General features: G+C 54.8%; 2 protein-coding genes across 2 annotated transcripts; both read right to left on the reverse strand.

Moving 5' to 3' along the window:
* Positions 1–354: 354 nt before the first annotated feature.
* POLA2 (DNA polymerase alpha 2, accessory subunit) lies at positions 355–9,088 on the reverse strand. Its single transcript, XM_075526120.1, has 18 exons — positions 8,932–9,088; positions 8,190–8,317; positions 8,015–8,100; positions 7,738–7,792; positions 7,505–7,611; positions 7,202–7,395; positions 7,002–7,090; positions 6,740–6,895; positions 6,573–6,635; positions 6,441–6,483; positions 6,177–6,295; positions 5,610–5,648; positions 5,240–5,313; positions 4,091–4,199; positions 2,974–3,080; positions 2,591–2,650; positions 2,077–2,203; positions 355–1,858 (listed from the first exon to the last, which is right to left on the reverse strand). The coding sequence occupies exons 1-18, from the start codon at positions 9,029–9,031 to the stop codon at positions 1,712–1,714; spliced, it is 1,803 nt and encodes a 600-aa protein (XP_075382235.1). The 5' UTR covers positions 9,032–9,088; the 3' UTR covers positions 355–1,711.
* Positions 9,089–9,833: 745 nt separating this feature from the next.
* Positions 9,834–17,568, reverse strand: CAPN1 (calpain 1). Its single transcript, XM_075526116.1, has 23 exons — positions 17,213–17,568; positions 16,659–16,805; positions 14,943–15,210; positions 14,657–14,726; positions 14,264–14,382; positions 13,799–13,932; positions 13,549–13,717; positions 13,354–13,437; positions 13,196–13,281; positions 13,042–13,116; positions 12,786–12,946; positions 12,525–12,703; positions 12,425–12,436; positions 12,096–12,307; positions 11,982–12,021; positions 11,843–11,908; positions 11,702–11,759; positions 11,531–11,595; positions 11,335–11,403; positions 11,151–11,229; positions 10,915–11,031; positions 10,405–10,463; positions 9,834–10,319 (listed from the first exon to the last, which is right to left on the reverse strand). The coding sequence occupies exons 3-23, from the start codon at positions 15,207–15,209 to the stop codon at positions 10,293–10,295; spliced, it is 2,148 nt and encodes a 715-aa protein (XP_075382231.1). The 5' UTR covers position 15,210; positions 16,659–16,805; positions 17,213–17,568; the 3' UTR covers positions 9,834–10,292.
* Positions 17,569–18,000: the final 432 nt, after the last annotated feature.

The following is an 18,000-nucleotide window of genomic DNA, read 5'->3' on the forward strand; positions in this document are numbered from 1 at the left end:
CATCTCCCAAAGGATGCGGCGGAGTTAAAACTGCTCCATGCCGGAGCCTCCGCTCGTTTAAATCCCAAATTAGCCTCGTCCTCAAGGATCATCTAATTAAGAGGCAAACAAGATACCGGCTGCTTTGCTCCTCATGTGTTTGAATCGACCCCCCCAAAGTCCCCCCATCAATGCAGCGCCTGGCTCGTCCCACTTGTGTTTTAACTAAAGCCGGCATTTTTATGAGGGAAACTGAGGCTGGACGGGGAGCATCAAAACCAAAAATGGGCAGAAAATGGGTTTTTGCTCCCCTCCTCCTGCAGCAGGTGAAAAAAAAAAAAGCTGGAAATTCTGAAAAAAGCAGGAAAAAAAGCTCTTTTACCCACACTGGGAAAAAAACATTTTATTTGGGGTGAGAAGCACTAAAATCAGCACAAGATCAGAGGAGGAACCGAGGCTGAGATGCAATGGGTGGAGAAGACCTGCATTTGGGGAGAAAACAGATTTTCTGGCAAATCCTGGCCAGCTGGAGTTACATGCAAAAAGGGGATCTCCCTCCCCAGACCCCGTTTTCCCCCATTTTTACCCTAAATATGCCCTAACACCCACAGGGGATTTAAAGGGTGAGAGAAGATAAACACGCAGCTTCTAGAGGGAGTCTGTAATAAGGCCAGGCAGGTAATTAAGTGGAAAGTTAACGAAGGGAGACACGCGCCAGCTCAGCACCGACTGACGAGGTTGTTTTCCGGCCTCCTGACGCCTGTAACTACCCTGTGGCGGGGAGACTTACGAAACTCATTCCCTTTCTTCACATCGGATTTACCTTTTTTCCAGAAAAAAGCCTTTTTTCGCCCTTTTTCCACCCCCCATCATTGAAGCAGAATGAACAGTAGGAGCTTCCTCGAGGTAAATTTGAGGCAAAAAATGGGGAAAATGTTTCAAACCCAAACCTGACTCTGTTTTTTTGCCCACCAGCAAGCAAAGAGCTGTGGCTTCCTTCACCAAAGCCCCCCCGAAATTCGGAGAGCAGCGGCACAGCCCCCCTGGGCCCCTGTAAATTAATTGCTTTCAGACTAATTAAACTCAGAGTCCCATAACGAGGAAGCTTAACCCAAATGACATCATCCAGGAGGTGAATCCAGGACACTGGTACCCCGGCAGAGGAGGATTTTGGCCCCACCACATGCTGAGATTCCCCTTTCCACACCAGGATTCCCCTTTTCTGCAGGTAAATCCAGCTGGAGGATCATCTTCGTTTACCTAACGAGCTGGAAGGAAAGACACAGGGAGCCTGCATTCTCCTGCTCCAGCTAATGAGTGACCCCAAATCGCCCATCTGCTGCCCAAAAATCGCCCTGCACGTGCATCGCTGCTAATCCAGGTTGTCCGAAACTACACCTGGAAAAACCACTTACAACAACCAGCTTCCTGCCGCCTCGTGCTTATCATTAAGCAAGTAATTAGTGATTATTAGGATGAGGTCTCCGCCCCATCCATGGAGTGGAGTACCACCACGTTGGGGTGCTCCAGGAGGAGCCGGGGTGTGGTGCAGAGTCAGCACCCCGTGAAACAGGGTCAGGCGAAGGCAGCTTCAGGCAGGCGGACCAACGCAAGCATTTTGGGTGTTTTTTAACCAAAATTCAAAGTGTATTTTAACACTAATTTGTTTCCGTGAAGAAATTAAGTTGTAGGTAGAAGGAGGGTCGAAGAAGTAAGTCTCTGTCCCAACAATTTAGATTTTAACGACTTGAGCGGCAACACACGGACTCTTCCGCTCGCCCTTGGCGTCCTCCCGCTGTAGGTACAGGCGGCCATAGGTACCCCCGACCTGGCCCTTCGTCAGCCGGCCGGGATTGATGCAGACGCAGCCCAGCACATCCTGTGGGAATACAAGAGCAATGGTCATGGATCCGGATGCCAATGGCCATGACCCCCTGGCTACAGCCGATGGGGACACCAACAGCCGCGACACCCCGGCTACAGTCACTGCCGCACACAAGACTGTGCTTTATTCGTGCTGTAAACTGGGTTTTGCCCAAATATGTCAAAGTACAGTGTTTTTTGGGGGTATTTCAGCAGGCGTGCATGCCAACTGACCTTAATGAAGTACCGCAACTCCGAGGGGGTGACGAGGATGTCTGGTGTGACAGGTAACGAGGCGTAGCTGTAGAAGCTCTCATAGTCGACGTTCAGCTCCTCTGAGGGTGGGTACAGCGGGTAGTAACTGCCAGAGGGGGGAAAACAGGCTACTGCAGCCTTTGCCTGTAGCAACAGTGCCGTGACACAGTCTTGGACACAATCAGCAGATAATTTGGGGGTAGAATGAGTTATTTCTGCTTCTTTTGGCTGTCCCCTGGTATCTGCTATCTCTGAGGGCAGCTATCAGCTGGAGAAGCCTGATGCACACCAGTCCGGAGGACTTATACCGCTAAAACCCTCTGAATCCTGTTTTTAAAGGATTATCAAACCCAAACAGGACATTTTTTAGGCTAAAAAAAAAAAAAAAAAGACTTTAAAGGGGAAGGCAGCAAAACTGGTGCAGGATTTCCCTCCGTTTGGCCACAAAAAAGCCCTTTTTGGGTTTGACTGGGTGTTTGTACTAAGCCCTCACCTCCTCTGTGTCAGGATGTGCTTGAGGATTCGCGTGAACCTGTCCGAGATCCCGGATGAGCTGTGAGAGAAAATGAGCTGTAAAATGGTTAAGGAAAGAGGGGAAAAGGAAAAAAAGCTTACAGGCTGTGCTGATTAATTAGGCATGCAGCCTAATTAATGACCCGGTTGCCACTCTGCCAGGTACCAAGGGATGGGGGCAGCTCTGCCTCCTCATCAGATGCGCCGGGAGAGAAACAAGCTGCTGGAGGAGACAACTGAGGGGCAACACCCCCGGATGAGGCTTCCTGCCGAGATCCCGCGAATTCAGGGCTGGATCTGGCCACTGGCGGGAGATCCCCGCTCTGATGCATTCCCAAATCCGGGCTTCCCGCCAGCACCCACCTGCTGATCTCCTCGGCACCCATGTGGAAGAGCAGGTCGGTGGAGGTCAGGCCGAAAACGACGCCGTCGATGTCCAGGGTGCAGGGGTCCGACACGAAGTGCACGCGCTGGTGGGGAGAAGGTGACGCCGGGTTGGGCTGCAGCTCTGTTAACCCTGCCATTGCCAGCGCAAAACAGACCCTAAAAGACCCCCAGGGTGCCCTAAAACATCCCCCTAAAACATGCTCAGCTTTCCTTAAATGCCCCAAACCTGCCCTAAAATGCCTCAAACCCGCCCTAAAACACTGCAGTCACACTGGGCTTTCCTCAAATACCCCAATCTACCCTAAACCACCCCAAACTTGCCCTAAAACACCGCAATCATGCTAAGCTTTCCTTAAATGCCCCTAAACCGGTCCTAAAATGCCCCTAAACGAGTTCTAAAACGCTCAGTCACGCTGGGCTGTTCTCAAATACCCCAAATCTGCCCTAAACCACCCCAAACTTGCCCTCAAACGCCACAATCATGCTAAGCTTTCCTTAAACGCCCCTAAACCAGTCCTAAAATTCCACAATCATGCTAAGCTTTCCTTAAACGCCCAAAATGCCCCCCAAAAAACTCCACAGCCATGCTGGACTTTCTGCTAGGAGCATCAGAAGCTGCTCCCTAGGAAAAAAAAAAAAAGAGTTAAATTAGGGAATTGTAACCCAAAAATGGCTGGGAGAGGCATAGGATCATGGTGGGGGCCAGGAAGGAGCTCTGCACAGCACCGGCTCGACCACCACAGGTTTCCTGGCAATGGCACCATCTCACTGCGTTTATGTAATTCCCCATTTGCTCGTTAAATGTCTTGGGGAACACCATGACCTAACGAGTGAGGCACGGGGACCACCGCATTTCCGTTCCCAAATCCCTTCTCCTCCAGGAAATCACAGCTTTGCTGGTATTTGCTCCCAAAGGGGATATTTTTTTTGGCAAGAAATTGCTGTCGGATGGAAAAAGATGCCGGGAAAAAAAAGGGAGGATTTCACCTCAAACCTTGGCAACTTGTTTTGGCAAGGACAGGTGGGGGTTTCCTGGAAATTCAGCATTACTCAGCTTCTTTGAGGTAAAAATTGCTGAAAAGGGGTTTGTTACCGGTTTGTCGTCCTTTGGCAGCTCGGGGTAGAGGAATGGTGGCTGTGGGTAGACGTAGTCATGGTGGACGTCCCGCAGCGAGGGGACGAAGACGAGCTGAGAGCCGGCGCTGTCGGAAAAAGAGGGAAAAACCAGGCAATTAAGGAACGAAGATGAGCTGAGAGCCGGCGCTGTTGGAAAAAGAGGGGAAAAAACCAGGTGATTAATAAACAAGGCAATCAAGGAACATTTCAACACCCAGAAACAGCACTTCACGTAGAAATTACAGCCGGACACCCTCAAAAATAGCCCATTTTTTGGGCATACTGGCAGCAAGAGGACCCAAAATCTGCTGAAATTCCCCTAAAAGCCACTCAGCTTTTGTGGGAGAGGTGTTTCACTCTGTGTGAAGGGAAGGGGCTGTGAGATGATGATGTTTTTCCTGGGGATCGAAGCCCCAGAGGGTGCTGACAAACAAGCAGGCTGCAAATACAGCCCTCCCCCGTTGTGCGGGGAATGGGACCTCATCACCATCTAATCCAAGGAGCAGAAAAAAAGCTTAAAAACAGCCTTTTTAGTGAATTTGGAAAACAATCATAAAGGAAAGGGTATGGATACACTAAGAGACAGAGGTTGTGGAGAGTCTGAGAGACACTGGAGTGGTGTGAAGAGGTGTTTTGGGGTGTCCCCGACCCCTCAACACAGGTCACCTGGTGTCAAGCAGGGTTGTTGACAGTGAGAGGGACGAGGGTTGCGCGTCCCTGTCCCTGCCGGAGTCTGGCAGCAGATGAAAGAGGCTGGCAGCACCCGGCAGGAAGAAAAAAAAAACATCGCTTGTTCTTTGTTTGCGCTGTCAACCAGCCCCGGAATGACACTGGGGAGGGACAAAAGCGCCGCCAACCGTTCCTGGTTCCTTTCTCCTCGGATTTTTTTGGGGGGGAAAGCCGGGATCCAACTATAAATCACGTCTGGCAGCAGGCAAACACGACTCAAATCCATTTCAGAACCTGTTACAAGGCTTTCAACCAAAATCCCCCCTCCACCGTCTGTTTCCCTTGCAGGAATCAGGGGAAACTGCCCATCCAGATCCTGTTTGGTGCCGAAAAAGGAATTTTTGGGCAAAAACTACCTGTGGAAACTGTAATAACTTCACACGGTCACCGTCCCTACCTTCTCGTCCCTTCGATTATTATCTTCAGGCAGAGCTTGAAGACCTCAGTGAAGGACCCCAGGAGCTGGAAGTTCTATGAATTGAGGGAAAACAACAGGATTTGCACAATCCCCCCTTCTTTTGGGGTGCACAGGGAGGACACCGGGACTCCCCCGCCACCTTCCCCAGCTTCTTTGCCCTCCCAGAGTCCAGCACCAGAGATCAATCAACCCAAAATCCACGTGGATGTAGGAGTTTGGAGGAAAATCAGCTCCTACACCGCCCCGCTTGCACGCTGTGGGTCTCACAGGGGTTTTGGGGGGCACCCCACTGAGCTTCCCCACGGATGAAGCCAAGGGGGGACCCCAGGGCACCCCAGTTCTCCCTCACCTCCACTTGCTCGTGCTTGGCATCCAGGAACGGCCCAAACTGTGAAGAAACGGTGAAAAATCAGAGAAAACCACAAGCGCGGACGACCCCCTGCGCGTTGCCAGCCCCAGGAGCCAAGTGAAACATGTCAAACCGCCCAGAAAAAGGTATTTTTTAATTATTCATGTTAATGGGGCTCAAATTTTATTCTGCAGCCCCAAAGCGGTCAGGGCAAACTGAGCCCAAAAGGTGAGACTGATAAAAGCAGCATACATCCTTTCCAAGCAGGCAGTCAGACTGCTGGGGATGCTCAAAGAGCACAATTCGCTCTTAAAACAGGGCTTTTTTGTCACTTTAGGGTGAAAAACAGGTGTTTTGGGATTACGCCCGAGCCGCCTCTCTCCTCAGCAGTGTTTTTTATGCTGATTTTCAAGGTTTTGAAGCCTCAAATGTGTTTTCACGCTGCGACCTCTTGTTTTATGATATATAATCGGTTTAGTTAATATAAAGAATTAGTTTATATAATAAAACCAGGGTTCCCCAAGCCCCCCGAGGCTGGGGGGGACCCCATCCCCATTGCATCCTCACCAGGATGCAGACGTCGGGGCGGTCGTGGTTGATCACCTCAACGAGGTCAGTGAGCGGGTCATAGGCGATGCTGTCGGAGGTGGTGTAGGGCCCGCAGGCTACCAGCACCATTTTCTGCTCTGCGGGGACAAAAAGAGCGGTTTTGGGGACAGAAAGAGGGGTTTTGGGGACACCCCATAACCTTTCCCTGGCCCAGCGGGGAGGTTTAACACATCCCAGCTTTAAACCACAGTGGCTGCCGGCAGAGGAAGCGTTGGGGCTCACCTGGGGCTGGCTCTGTCGGCGTGTGGAAGGGAAGGGGCACCCCCTGTGGATAAACCATAAATTGCCTCAAAATCCTTGTTATTCACCCCAAAACCAGCCCCAAACCTGTTTGTGGGACACCAGCAGAGTCACCTCATAGAGCTTCGAGACCACCATCCTCTTCCCGGTGCTGTTGGTCCCCTCCAGCGCCACAATCTAAAGGTGGGTGAGAAAACGGCATTGGGCTTGAAATTTAGGGGAGGAAGGTTGGGGTCCTCCGCTCCCACCCTCCCTGCACCCCAAAAACACCGCGGCCGCACCTGGCCAGGGAAGAGGGAATATTCCTTCAGCTCCGAGAGGTCGAGGGGGACCTGTCCACCCAAGGAGTGTTCTCGGTCACCCTCCAGCACCACTGATTTGGCGTTGAGCTTCCCGTTGCTGTCACAGCCGATCTGGCCCAGCACCGTCACCGGCTCCTACGTGGGGACAGCAAAAAAATCAATCTCCAGAAGAGCCGTTTTCGCCCCAAAACGCCAACAGAAGCGGGTGCGGAGTGCTGGGGCGACCACCCGGGGTATTCACCTGCGCTGGGAGCAACACCGAGGCGAAGTCCTCCAGGTGATGGTGGCTCTTCAACGCATCACCGAGCTCCTCGATCCTCCAAGACAGCACTACGGAGGGAGCACAAGAGACACACCCCAAAAAACCCCCCAAAAACAGGTTTACCAGCAAATCGAGGTGGGTGTCTCCTTCCCGAACCCCTCCCCAGGTTGTGGCATCACCTTCCCGGACGTCAAGTGCTTTCTGGAACATGAATTTGTAGCTTTTTGTCAGACTTTCTTCCGGGGGACCGAAAAGTTTTGGGGTACAACCATGACCACCCCGACCGCTCCAGGAGGGACCCTGGACGGAGCCGAACGAGGCCACCACTTCACCCCGGCTGCTGCGGGACGTGTATTTTTGGGAGGGGGTGATGCTGTGGGGACAAAAGGAGGGTGACGGTGACGACTGGCAGCAGCAGCACCACTGCAAGTGCCAGCAGCAGCACCGCAAGCACCGGTGATGGTCCCGGAGCAACGGTTTACCTCGGGGAGAAGCTGTTGGGAGAGAAGAGCGCGTAGGGGCTGCGGGAGGAGAGGGTCCGCTTGGGCCGGGGGTTTTCTGGCGTGGAATTACTGCGTTTTTGGGAACTCTGTGAAACGAGGAGGAAAAAAAAAAAAAGAAGAAAAAAAAAAAGGGATGTTTTGGGGTGCAGGGTTTTGGGGCAGAAAATGGTAAATTTAGGGGTAGGTTTTGGGGTTAAGGTGTTAGCATGCACCTTGGATGGCGTGGTGTAGGCGTCCAGCAGCTCATCCTCTTCTTCCTCATCAAGGCTGCCAGCTCGTTAAGGAGCACCCAAGACTCCTATTTTTGGGGGGCCACCCACCAACACTCCCTAAGCCATGAATTCCTCCCATTAACCAGCGCTAACAAGGCCTCATTTCCGCAGAAGGGGCCAAACACGCTCCACTGAGAGGGGGTTAACGGGATGTGCCCCACATGGGGCACCGTGACGCCCCATTTTTTTTAGGATCACCCCAAAATGCACGGGATACAGCTTCTGGAGAGAGTGAATGTCGTGGAATCCACCATAGCGGTTGTCCCTCTTCTGGGGGCCCCAGCTGCTGCGCTTGGCGAGGACCTGGAAGAGGAAGAAGAGGAGAGGGGTGAGTGTTCCCCCCTTTTCCTGGGGGTTTTGGGGTGGGGGTGGATATTGGGGGACCCCCCCACCTCGTGCTCGAAGGCGTCGAGGCCGTCAGCGGAGAGCTGAGTGCCAAGGTCCTTGCTAGTGACAAAGGCCAGCAGCTCGTTGGCCAACGCCACCGGGCCCAGCCCGTGGGTCAGGCACAGCTCCACCACTGTGGGGAGGGAGGGGTTAATGGGGTTGGAGCCCCCCCCGAAGGTACCCTAAAACCTGCCGGTGGGCCCTCCGCCACCCCTCCCCCCTCCGCTCCGGACCCTCAAAACACCCAGCTCACCCAGACGCCCCCAACCCCAACAGCCTGTACCTTTGTACCCCCCCAAACCTGCCAGGTCCCAAAGTCCTGACCCCCATAACACCCCCCTGTGACCCCCAAGCCACCCGACACCCCCAAACATCTCCCCTACAACCCCAAACACACCTGATACCCCCCAACCACCTCCCCTCACACCCCCAGACCACCCAATACCCCCTCTAACAACCCCCTAACACCCCCAAACCACCCAAACCCCCCAAACACCTCCCCTGCTACCCCCAGACCCCCCAAACAGCTCCACTAATGCCCCCAATACACCTCACACACCCAGACCACCCAATACCTCCCCTGACACCCCCAAAACACCCCCCCCCACATACCTCCCCTAACACACCCAGATCACCCAATACCCCCTCAAACAACCCCCCTGACACCCCCAGCCCCCCCAATACCTCCCCTGCCTGCCCCCCAACACCCACTAGCACCCCCAGGCCGTGCCCCCCCAGTGCCCTCACGCCTGGCGGGCACGTCCTCCCCCTGGCAGCGCAGCTCGAAGAGCCCCAGCTCCCGCAGCACCGCCTCGGCCGACACCGGCTCCGGCTCCGGCTCCGCCATCTCCGCGGCGAAAAGCCCGCGCGGGCGCGACACCGCCGCGCTTGACGGCAGCGGGGAAGAAAGAGGGCGGAGCCGTGCCTTATAAGGAGCTAGGCGGGGCAGCGCTGGGGAAAGAGGCGGAGCTATGCAGATGTAGAAGGTCAACAGGCCAACAGGAGAAAGATGGGCGGGGAGGGGGCGTGGCCGGCGCACTCCCAACTGCCCTCCACCGGGGAGGAGGGAAAAGGCGGGAATCCTTCCGCCCTCCCTGGGGTTTCCTCACAGCGCTGAGGGGGGAAGCGGCGCCTCACGGGGAACGACCCGGAGGGACCGGACCGCGTCTCGGAGGGGTCGTCCCTGCTCCGGGGGGGACCGTCCCGGGCCCGGGCGGACCGCCCCGGTTGGAGAGGGACCGCCCAGATCCCTGACAAGATCCACCCCAGGTCTCTGACAGGACTCGCCCCGGCCGAGGAGGCTCCGGCCCCGGCCCCGGCCCCGTCGCGTCCCCGGAGCCGGGACTCCTGCCGGTCCCCTCACGTCTTCTCACCGCATTGAGGCCACAGCAGCCTCATCCTGCATCCCCCCCCCGCAGGACCACAACCTGCCGCGATGCGGGTTTTTATTCAAAACAACCAAACCCCCCCCCAAAATGTATATATATACAACCACATATATAAGCCCTAAACATATATTAGCTATGGTTTTTTTGCACTTGGGTGGCAAAAGCGTTGCGTTGAGTGCCAGCGCTCCTCCTCAGCACCCAGCAGGTTGAGGAGGGCTGGTGGGATTCGCCCTGACGCAAGGCTGGAAGCTGGAGAGGGAGGAAAAGACCAGCAGGAAAAGAGCTTTGATTTTAATAACGTTTCTTGGGTTTTTTTTCCTTATTTTTAATTTATATAATAAAAAAGCCACCATTATGGTAGCTGGTAGGCAGAAGATCCCTGACTGAGGCGCTGGGAAAGAGCGCAGAAGCAAAAGGCGATGGCAGCTGCGTTGACGGGCCCGGAAATTGGATGAGACCTGGTGTCACCCCACCCCGGGCTCCTTCGGTAGGAAGAGGCACAAAAAACGTGAGAATTTCCCCCCAAAACAGCTGTGCGAGAGGCGAGGAAAGGGGTGTTTCTTTGGCAAAGCGCAGGGGGAGCCCCGTGTCCCAGTTGGGGATGGCTGCAATGCCTTCCCCCCTTCTTTTATGCTGAAAAAACCCAAAAAGATAGGGAAAAACCGGCACAGTTATCATCGGCTCCCGCTGCGAAGGCACTTGGAGGGCTGGGGGGTCGGGTCAGGCGAACATGGTGAACTGTAGCCACTGCGGGAGGAGAAGGAGGAGGGTGTGAGGAGGGTGCTAGGGGGGTGTCGGGGGGGTGTCAGCCCCACGCAGCACCCGCAGGTACCTGCAGCAAGTCAAAAGTGACGACGCCGTCCTGGTCCACATCCATTGCTTGGAAAAACCCTGTGGTGAGGGAAATTGGTGGGGAAAATGGTACTTTTTTTTAGTGGTAAAAGTGGGAAAAATGAGGCAGACTTCAAGGGGGAAAGTTGGGAAAAAACAGCAGTGTTTAAGGGCAAAAAGTAGAAAAATGGGGCACGATTTAAGGGGAAAAATTGGGGGAAAAAAACCTGTTAAATCCTGTTTTCCAACATTTCCCGTTAAACCTTGCTGCTTTTTTGCACTTTTTAACAGAAAAGATCGTTTTCCAACTTTTCCCTTTAAAACATGTTGGGTTTTCCAGCTTTCCCCTCAACTCCTGTGGAGTTTTTCCAACTTTTCCATGGAATTCAACAGGAAAAGCTGGGAAAAAAACCCTTTTAAATCCATTTTTCCAATTTTTCCTGTTAAATTATTTGGGAAATGTGGCGGGATTGGACAAAACGGTGGTTTTTAGGGGTAAAAAGTCACTCACGGAACATGGTTTCCAGGCGCACGAGGCAGCAGACGAAGTTGTCGAAGTCGATGGCCAGGTCGGGCTCCGCGTAGCGAGTGATGATCAGCTCGTGCAGCTTTTTGTTCAATTTATAGCCTTTTTAGGAAACAAAAAAACCTTAAAACCACCCGAGGTGGGTGGGAGGCCAGGGAAATTCGTTAAAACCAAGGCGGTGTTAACGAATCTCGGGGTTAATTGTTGGGGCGGGGCACTACCGGCTGCTTCCAGTGCCATTCGCATCTCGTAGGCGCTCATGCTCCCCGACTTGTCCAGGTCGAACTTGCGGAAGATGGCCTGCGAACCAAACCCCACCCCCCCCAAAAAAGGGGGTCACCCATGAGGAGAGAGACCCCAACCCCCCCCACTGCACCCCAAAACACCCCCCCCCCCCAGACTCACCAGGTAGTTACGGATTCTGTTCCACAACACGTTGAACTCCACCAGCCCCAGCTTCCCGTTGCCGTCTTTCTATGGGGTGGAAGGGGGTTAAGGAAAGCAGGGGGTTTTGGGGGGGCAGCTGGGGGTGTAACCCCACACGCAGGCCGGGGAGTCCCTCCAAAAACAAAAAAACCCCATTGCCGGTGGCGGAGGATACATCCATGAGGTTGACCATGCTGCGGCAGGACTCCATGCTGAAGCCTTTGGTCCGGAGATCTTTATCTGCAAAAAATCCAGGCGTTATTTGCATTAACGAGTTACACGACAATTAACAGGGTTGGGCCTTTTTTTTCCACAGCGAACCCCAAAATCCCACCCAGCGGCTCACGTTTGCTGATGATCCGGTTGAGGATGGTCTGAAGCTCCGTGACGCTGATCTCCATGTCCTACGAGAGGGAGAAGATGGGGTGTTCTCCGGCAGCCCCATGCCACCCGCTGCTGCCGCCGCCGGTCCCGGCACCCCCCTTACCGCCCCCGCCAGCTGCTTGAAGAGCTGCTTGAAGTTGTCGTCGATTTGGCTTTCGGAGAGCACTTTCTAAGGGAAAAAATGGCTGTTTTGGTAAAAAGGTGACGCCTCAGCACCCTACGGGGTTGTCCACCACCCTCACCTCATCCGGGAGCATTGCCTGGATCTTGTCATCCATTTCCCTGTGGAGATAATAATGGAAAGTTTGGCCTCAAGAGTCGCCGGGGGTCATTAGCGCTAACGAGGCGTCTCTTACTCAGTGCCAGCTTTCTTCTCAGAGAAGACACGGAGAACGAAGTCTCCTTCCTTGTTGGGTTCAAAGGTGGAGGGCACCACGATGTATTCCCCCGGTGGCAGCCGGAACCGGGTGCTGACCTCCCGCAGGTTGATGAACTGCTCCGAGCGGGCACGCGAGGCGTTGGCCAGGAAGAAATCCCGCTTCAGGTGGACGCCCGATTTCCCCACGTGCTGCCGGAACGGGGTAAAAACCACCCAAAATAACCCCAAAAACACCCTCCGTGTTTCTTGGTTCACCGTTGCGGTGCAGTAACAGTGGTATTATCACCGCCGGCAACTTGTACCCACCTCGGGAGGAACCTGTAGGGAGAGGAGAGGAGAGGTGAGGGCACACGGCGGCACTGGGTGATGCCACGTGACACCGGTTGACACCAGGTGACACCATTACCTCATAGACGGCAAATCCGATGGTCTCCATGTCCTTGCCGTAGCGGCGCTCACGGCGCCGGTGCTTCTGCATCAGTGCCAGCAGGAAGCTGCAGCCGGGCTCGCGCCTGCCGCCCTCATCCCCGTCATCATCCACCTCCTCCAGCTGGATCTTAAACTGCGGGTTTATCCAGAAGGTGGCTGAAAAATGAGCAAAAAGAGGTTAAATTGATGCCAAAACCAGTGTTTTGGAGGTGAAACTCCCCCAACCAGCAGCGCCTACCAGGGTAGTTCCTACAACCGCCAGCCGTGCTGCCGCGCCGCCACGTCCCATCGTAGAGCCGCGTGTTCCACTTGCGGAATTTGCGGGATTGGAGAGCGTCCGGTGTGAGGTTACAGATCTCCAGGCGGGTGAATTCCCGGAGGAAATCCCGGAAGGACATCCTGGAGGAAGAGGAAGCACCGAAATTCAGGAGTGGAAGTCCTCCCTCTTTTCCTGGTGCAAAACAGCCGGGAAAAAGTGTTTTTTAATTCCTTACCAAAATTCACCGTCCTCCATTTTCACCATCAGCTGCTGCCTCAGTGCCGGCTCCACTGCGTTCCACTCGGATGAGCTGTGGGTGGCAAACAGATCTCACCCCTGGGGCCAAACCGCTTCGTTAATTAACATTAATGAAGCCTCGTGGTCCTCACTTGTCACTCCAGGGTCCCGTCCACTCCACCTCTCCCCAGGGATTGCGCATACGGATCAGGCTCAGGGATTGCCCACGGTAGTTGATCTGTGAATGGCACCATCAGGGCTCATGACCCAAAAAGTGCTGTTTTCTCCCCAAAACGGTGTCATCTCTCACCTGCTTGGCCCCCGTCACTGAGTACGCGTGTCCCTTCACCAGCTTCTTGAACGTCACTGCCTCCATGTCAAAGGCGCTCGTTATCTGCGAGGAAATGAGATGGCAGCCACATTAACAGCCTGTGACACCATGCTTATTCTAACAGTGGGTAAAGTACCCCAAAATCTTATTTTTTAATCCAAAAAAGCCCCTCACATCAATAGAGCACCCAAGCAGGGAGCCGCGCTCCAGCGCCTTGAGGATGATCTGGTAGAGATCCCCGGGGGGCTTGCGCAGGTCGTACCACTCTGTCACGCCACCAGTGAAGTCCTCAAAACCCTCCGAGGTGCTGCCGCCCGACAGTGCCTCGTAGCAGCCATTCACCCTGGTCAGCGGGAGGAAGATTTGACCGGTTTTGGGGTGGTTTGCCCCCAAAAGGAAGAGGGGGAAGAGGGCGAGGGCATACTTGGCGTAGGCTTTCTCCAGCAAGGCACTCCAGAACTCAGTGCCCTCGGCAGAGTGCACAAAGAGCAGCTTGCCATCTTTGGTGGGCAGGTAGTCGTCCACCACCACGTCCAGCCACTCGCCAAATTGCCAAATCTAAAGGGAGGGGGGAAGAGGAAAAGGAGGAGGAGGCAAGGCTGAAGATAACCCCTCCCTTTTTATCCAGGGAGTGGCATTTTGGGGAGAAAACACCCATTTTTGGGTCCCACAGCACACATCCTCGCAGGGATGATTCATCAGGAAAACAGCAGCGGCACCTGCCCAGCATCACCCCACTGGGAGATGAACCTGGCGGCCATTTTGTGGCGGAAAGCACCTGCTTTGCCCCCGAAATGGGGGGGGACACGACCCAAAATGGTGGGGGATCCTCTCAAAATGGTGGGGGAGACCCCCAAAATTTGGGGGAGGGGTAGTTTAAGCATCTGACCTGGAAGTGGAAGATGCCGGTATAGCCGTGCTGGAAGCTCTGCCCGTGCGGCACCACGCGGTGAAGGAGGGTCTCATTGAGTGTGAGGGAGGCAATGGCCGCCAGCAGCCAGCAGTCACCTGCAGGCACCAGTTTCGTCTCAGTTTTGGGGTAAAAAAGGCAATTTTCTGGTCACTCAACACCTGCCTATAGGTTTTATGCCCTGCAGGTGTTTAGGGGGAAGCCACAGCAGGCTCTGCCACAACCCACTGGTGAGAGGTTCGAACCCGCCACCGGTGGTAACGGCTGCAGTGTGCAAACGAGCCTCAATTCGGTGAAACCGTCCCCAAAAATCTCCAATATGAGACAAAAAAAATAGAAAATCAGGAAAACTGAAGCATCGGCACTCCCTACCCAGTGCTCCTTGGCAGATGTCAGTGCGCGTGGCCCCATCCACGATGAACTGTGGGCGCGAACACAGCTCCTGCAGGGAAACACTCCCAATTCAGTTACCAAAATTCACCAAATCACCAAAATTTGGATATTTACGTTTTTGCCTCGGTGGTGCCGCCGCACTGGGAGGAATTCGCCGCCATAACGACCATCGATTACACTGAGGGAATTAAAACCCAACAGGCAAACCGGGTGCTCCCCTCCGAATACGGTTAATTAGCACCCCATCGTTAACACTCTGGCTCACCGTCGGCCTCTTCCATTGGACGCCGTAGGTTTTGGCAGTGCCGGGGCCGAGCTCACGGAAGCCGAGGGAAGCGGGAACGGGCGGGAAGGTTTGGTCGCGGAAGAGGGTGCCGGAACGCCGGCATTCCTCCACCAATCGCCCGTAGTCCTGCCCCAGGTACCGCACCGCATTCTCGTGCTGACCCAACCCCAACGCCTTCGCTCGTTGCCGTTGCACCTGCGCCGAAACGCCGGTGCAGTACACCGGCACGATTGGCTCCTCCGCCATCCTGGGGAGAAAACATAGGAAATTAGTAAAATAGAGGAAAACGAGCGTTAGAAGTTGTTTTTTTCCACCTAATTTTCCTCCATGGCGCCACCGCGGTTGGTGCCGCTACAGTGTGCTGTGGCGGCTACGCTCTCCCTCGCACCAGGACAAAGTTGGGGAGCACCTCGTGCCCCCCGTTAATTAAATCAGGGAGAGGATAATGAGTGCATTTAAAGGCATCTCTTGTTAGCAGGGGATCTAATGACAAGTAATTAGCGCAGCCTCATTGGTGGGGGGCTTGGCCTGAAAGGGAAGGGGGAGACGCGGGGGCTTTTTAGAGCTGTGTACCCCAACCCTGTGGGCGATTTTGGGGGCATCTGGGGGGGGTTGGGGTCTGCTTTAGGATCCCCACTGCGAGTGCCTTGAAAGAAAAAGGGGATTCTGCCCCCAAAAAACCCACAGTTGTGTTTTATTAAACCTGAGCACCGATTATGATCCCATGGAGATCTTATTTTGGGGGGAAAATGCTAAAAAACACTGTAATTTCCCCCAATTTGGGGTCTTGCCTGAGCTGCGTGGGGTTGGGGGCAATTGGGGTGATTTTGGCAAACCAAGCGCACCGCCGTTTTAGGGTGAAAAGAGGGAATTAAGGGGGCAGGGAAGCCCTCCCGCCCTCGCCGCCCCCCCCCCCCCCCCCCCCCGTGGCAGCTGCTCGCTGCTTGTAACCCGAGCTGGCCCAAAATAGTTGGGTTTAACCTCGAAATGGCCCCATGGATAAAAAAAATCCCCGACAATTACGGCACCGGACAGCCCCAAATGCTGACGAAACAAGGGGAAACAGCCCCAAAACAGGTCCTGCAAGTTGTGGTGTGTGTCACAGCCGCTCCCCGCCAGCACAGCCCCGAGCAACGCTGCCGGCCCCATGTTAAACCCGTAAAGACCTTAATTAAGCATGGGAAAGCTTAATTAAGCACTAATTAGAGCTACTGAGAGAGTGACAGAAAAGTGACACTGAACTTGGCAGTGCGGCCCCCCATGAATGCGGCCGAACACGCGGGTTTCTGTCACCCCAAAGCCCAGCACGGCCCTTGGGGGGGGGGGGGGTCAGGGAGACACTAAAAACAGGGATTATGCCCCAAAGAAGCACAAGTTGTTCCCAAAATGAGGGTTGGGGGATGGGGAGAGTCTCTAACCCAACCCCCCACCCCTCCCAGAACACTTTTTTGGGGCACGATCAAGGCCTAGCTGACAGGGTGCTTCACTGTGTTAGGGACCCTGTTCCTCCACCCTGTTAACGAGGTTCTCGTTAACGAGTTTCCCCGTTAACGAGGTTGTTCTTAACAAGTTTCCCCGTTAACAAGGTCCCTCCCTGGCACGCCTGTGCCATGGGGGCCCCTCCACTTCCCTGCACCCCCCCAAGAGAGCGGGACCCATTTGCCCCCCCGCAGCGATAAGCCCCTCCTCACATACACTTTTTGGGTGAGCAGGACAGAAATCGCCTCTTTTCACCCCGTTTCCAGGAGGGCAGTGGGTACCCAGTGCCCTGGCAGGTGCCGTGGGGTGAAGGCTCGGCCCAGTGGCGGCGGCACCTCAGCGGCCGCTTCCCCTCCCGTTGTGCTGGGAAGAAAACACCACGGAAAATGAGAAAAAACAGCAAAACCCACTAAATTTTGAGCAAAAACATAAAAAAAACCAAACCACCAAAAACTCCCCCATTCCCCGCCCCGAGGCAGATTTAATCCCCAAAAAACTCTTTCCTGGTTAAAACGGGGCCCGGTTGCGGGGTGAGGGAGCCCCCCCCAGCTCCCAAGCCCTTCCTAGTTCCAAGAACGGAGGAAAATGGGTCAAAATGATGGGTTTTGCCCATTTTTCCCTTTTTTTCCCCGATCGATCCAGCAGCGCAGGGAGTTGTATAAGCGCCGCCGGCCGCAAAGTTGAGGAGAGGGGAAGCGCCTCTTGCCTTGTCACCCTGCTGCCGGGCACCGAGGGTGGCTGTCACCTCCCGGGGGGACACGGGGACGTACCTCGCTGGGTGGGGGGCGCTCCCAATCTCGCCGCTTTTGGGTAAAATAAGGAAAAAAAAATATATAAAGTGTTCCTTAAGCAGGAAGGCAAGGCTGGGTTGAACCCCCCGCCTGCTTCCGCCGAGACTCCTCCCTGCGCTGCTCCTCCCTCAGAGGCTGGCGGGAGGGGAAATGGGGTAAAAGTGAGCTATTTTAGGGGTGGGGGGGACCCCGGGTGAGGGGGACCCCGAGGCATTCCCAGGGCTGTTCCTGAGCTTTTTGGGTCCATTGTCATCCTGTGGCTGCATGTTTTCCGCCGCATTGCAACGGGCACTGGTGCCGCAAGGCTGCAGGGCAGGAATGCTGCTGTGGGCTGGGTGGTGCTGCACAGCACACACGTGTGCAGAGGGCTGGACATGCATGGGACACGCGTGTGCACAACCAGGACATGCACGGGATGTATGTGCAGAGGTCTGGGACACACGTGTGTAGAGGTCTGGGACACATGGGGACACACACGTGTAGAGGGCTGGGACACAAGTGAGATGTGTGTGCAGAAGGCTGGAACACATGGGGACACATGTGTGTAGAGGTCTGGGACACATGGGGACACACGTGTAGAGGTCTGGGACACACATGGGACATGGATGTGTAGAGGGCTGGGACACACAGGGACATGTGTGTGCAAAGCTGGGACATGTGGGAACAGACATATGCAGAGCACTGAGACACACATAGGACATGTGTGCAGAGGGCTGGACATACATGGGACATGTGTGCACATAACCAGGACACACAGGGGATATGGG

The sequence above is a fragment of the Mycteria americana genome, chromosome 30 (assembly GCF_035582795.1).
Source record: "Mycteria americana isolate JAX WOST 10 ecotype Jacksonville Zoo and Gardens chromosome 30, USCA_MyAme_1.0, whole genome shotgun sequence".
NCBI lineage: Eukaryota > Metazoa > Chordata > Aves > Ciconiiformes > Ciconiidae > Mycteria > Mycteria americana.